At 26.8% G+C, this 3,810-nt stretch overlaps 1 protein-coding gene across 1 annotated transcript; it reads right to left on the bottom strand.

Annotated features, from left to right (window-relative positions):
* Window positions 1–1,046: 1,046 nt before the first annotated feature.
* On the bottom strand, window positions 1,047–1,286 carry K444DRAFT_546494 (uncharacterized protein; the record flags this gene model as incomplete). The annotated part of the gene is made up of 1 exon (XM_024876225.1): window positions 1,047–1,286. A coding segment is annotated over one exon (240 nt), but the record flags the coding sequence as incomplete, so codon positions are not given.
* Window positions 1,287–3,810: the final 2,524 nt, after the last annotated feature.

Raw genomic sequence — 3,810 nt, 5'->3', positions numbered from 1 at the left:
AACCGGGCTCTGGGCTTGGAAAGCAAAGTAGAGTGGCTCTTAATCCGAGGATTCTAAACTAAGGAAGGAAGCTCGTATATACAGGAGCTTTGGTGTTCTAAATACTAGCCAGCCGTATACGTCATCGCATGATCACGTGACGCTAAATTTACCAGTGAAGCGGCAGAGCGTAATATTACCCCCCCCTTCAGGAAAGCTTGTCCCGAGCGCTCGAAAATCGTATAATCTCCTCGTATACCCTACTTCCGGCGTCTCCTATCCATGCGATCCAATAGTTCCTAATATGCCAGTTCCTCCAAATCTGAATCTGAATCAGAATCGGGGCCATAGGGTCTAATTGAGTAATCAGAATTATAGCTACTATCAGAATCAGAATTATTAACCATACAGATTCTGACTTTTCTACCGTTCTCGCCTACTATAACCTTAGGTCCTGGCGGAGGCACCTTCTTTCCTGTTTCCTTATATAGTTAAATATTATAGTCCTTTACCCAGTATTCGTTACTTCTATAGCATATATACTTGCCCTGCTTTCGGAGTAGCTAGTATTCTGCCGGGCTTGTAGATCGTACTCGATTATTCGTAAAAGAAGAGGAGGGTCGTAGAGGAAAGTATTATAGAGAGGAGGGTTACGGAGGCTTGGTAATCGCACTAATAGTATTAATAGTTAATATATCTATAGTATCATATAAATAGTAAGGCTTCTTCTCAGAGTTGCAAACTGGATATTCGTATGTATTAGAGCGTCCGGCCAGTTATTATATAGTCTTAATAAACTTGGTATAGGTACGAGAGAGGTTCAGCTATTAAGCTAGTCTGTTCTTAATTATAGTATTGAGTCCTTAACGGAAAGCTGTAATCTTATTAATGTCGTTTCAGTCTTATTCACGTGCCTCATATAGGATTTACTTAAATTTAGCTATAAAAGCATAAAGCGAATTAGTGCCTTGCTTGAGAGAGTATAGCTTGTCTTCTGCCTCCTATACCTTATTCGGATTCGAATAGATACGAGAGAGTTAGTTGAGAATCGAGAGGTAGGACCAGGTTTAATTATCTTTAGCCTGGGAAAGCTGGGGAAGAACTATTACTTGGATATAAGATTCTAGATTAAGGTAGACGTAGTAGAACTGAGTAGTAGTATTACTAATAGCCTTACTATTAACTCGTAGCTTGGCCTTAATTAACGGGAGCCAGGAATCGAACTTGTAAACCTGGCTATTGAATTTTTCGGGATATAGAAGGAAGGGTTTCGGTTTCGTAGAGGAGGGGCGAGTTCGTAAGAGAAGGAGTTCGTTGCTTTACTAAGAGAGCTAATTGCTTTACTATTAAAGTAGCTCAGCTTGGCATTAAACCTCTGTTTAAAGCTCGGTAATTGCAGTGGCGATCTGGATCTATAAAGGTTGCTCTATAGTAAAAACTTGAAGTAAGAGAAAGCCTAATAAGCTCTTAATTTCTCTAAAGGGTATATAGTTCCGTAACCGTATATATTAATAGTACTATCGTCAAATTTGCTATAAAATCGCACTTGTATATAAGATATAAGAGTGGTTTACTTCTTCTATAAGAACAAGAATGAGTTTAGAATAATGTTATGAAACCGGGCTCTGAACTTGAAAAGCAAAATAGAGTAGCTCTTAATCCGAGGATTCTAAACTAAGAAAGGAAGCTCGTATATACAGGAGCTTTAGTATTCTAAATACTAGCTAGTTATATGCGTTATTACGTAATTACATAACGCTAAATTTACTAGTAAAGCAGTAGAGTATAATAAATTAGCTAATTATATAAGTCGAATATAGTTTAATTATTATTAGTATATTTTGGCTTTTATAAGTTAGTAAAAGAAAGAATATTTATATTTTTATCTTTATAATTATAATACCTAAAATTATAATTTTTTTAATATTTAAATATATTTAGTCTAGAGCTATTAAATACTAATATTTCTATTTTCAGGTATTATTTATTATAAATTTATTCGGGTTTAAATAATTATATTAAATATTATAGTATAGTAGGCTATACTTTCTAAAAATTATATTATTTTAATAGTTTTAAGATTTTGGTTATATAGTAAAGGCTATAGCCTTTTATATATAACTTATAGAAATTATATAAAAAAGCTAGTTTTTCTATAGTTCTAGAGAATAATTCCTCTTTAGTATTTAATTAATTAAGCTTTTATATACTATATACTATTTATACTTTTAATTTAATTATAGTTTCTCTTTTATATATTTTATAATAAATAATATAGGAAAGATCGAAATTTAATAATTAAGGTAATATTCTTATAAAGTTCTAAGAAGTATTTATAAGGCGAATTATTAGCTTAGTAAGTTTGGGAAGAAAAGGGCTATTATAATATTTTAAGTCTAAAGCTAAAATATTAAAGATATATAAATATTAATTTCAGTATCTTATATTAATTTCCGATATATCTAGTAACTTGAATATAGGTTAGCTATAAGACATAATTACTAGTATAGTATATAGAAGTAATAGAAATAGAGGCTAACTATAGAAAGAAAAGAAATAAAGGAAATAAAATAAAAAATATTATACTAAAATAGTATAAATTAGACCTTAGTTAGAAACAGACTTTAATATTCGAAAATAAAATTATATTATTAATTTATATATTATTTTTAGTTATAATAAAGACCGGAATAGAGATAGTATTAGTTTTAGTAAAAAAGCTTATTTCTAAATCCGGAAAAGATATCTAAAAGAGGAAATACTTTTAATTTTAAGTAGAATAGTAAATAGGAACTAGAAATAAAAATCGAAAAGAAATCGGAAATAAGAAATTATATAGATAATCTAAAGAAGCTTTTAAAGAAAGAAAAAAATACTAAATAGAAATAAAAAAGAAAATTCAGAAAAGTCAGAAAAATTAATAAAATTATTTTTATTATTATTATTATTACTTTTAATAATATTATTAAATATATCTAGTTTAATAAAATTAAAAAAAGATATTATAAATATTAAGCTAATAAAATAGAAGAAAGAATATAAGTAATAGAAATAAAACTAGAAAAGCTACTATTTTATTATTACTAATACTAAAACTCGAACTTAAATTATATTTATTATTATTAACTAGTTTCTTTCAAATTCCGGTTTTTAAATTAAAAGATATATTTAAACGGGAAATTAGTTCTTTAGGAACCTTATTAGTAGAAGTCTCAGATATAGAAACTCAATAATTAATTATAGAAGAAGTTATTAAGATTAATATAGCTAAAAATAAATATATACTAGTATTAGATTTAAATCTACTATTTATAAAAGCTTCTGAAATACTATAGTTTTAGGGAAATAATATCTTTATATTCTTGAAATAGTATATAGATATATATAAGAACTATTATATTTCCGATAATACTAAAAGAGAGAGAATTATTTATTATATTTCTTTTATTTATAAGAATTAGAGCTTGAAATATTTATTATAAATTTCGAAATTATAGCCGGATTTGTATTAATAGTTTTCAAATAAATAATAGCTTAAAGAATTTTAAAAATAATATTATTAATTAGTAAAATAGGTTTTAGTATTAATTTTTTTAATCTTTTTATAAATAGTAATAAATAATTAGAGCTTATTAATAAGATAGCCAAGTTTATTAAAAGAGTTTGAAATTATATATTAGTATATTAATAAGCCTTAATAAAAAATAATAATTTTATTATATAAGAATTCGGTATTTTATAAAATAGAAATAAGGCTATATTATAGTTTATATAAGTTATTAATTAGTATTTAGATAAGTTCAAATATTCTTTTTTTAGGGTTTTTAATTA

This window comes from Hyaloscypha bicolor, assembly GCF_002865645.1.
Source record: "Hyaloscypha bicolor E unplaced genomic scaffold K444scaffold_183, whole genome shotgun sequence".
NCBI classification, from domain to species: Eukaryota; Fungi; Ascomycota; class Leotiomycetes; order Helotiales; family Hyaloscyphaceae; genus Hyaloscypha; species Hyaloscypha bicolor.
Note: the sequence above shows the minus strand (reverse complement) of the source record. Positions and strands in the feature narration are given on the sequence as shown.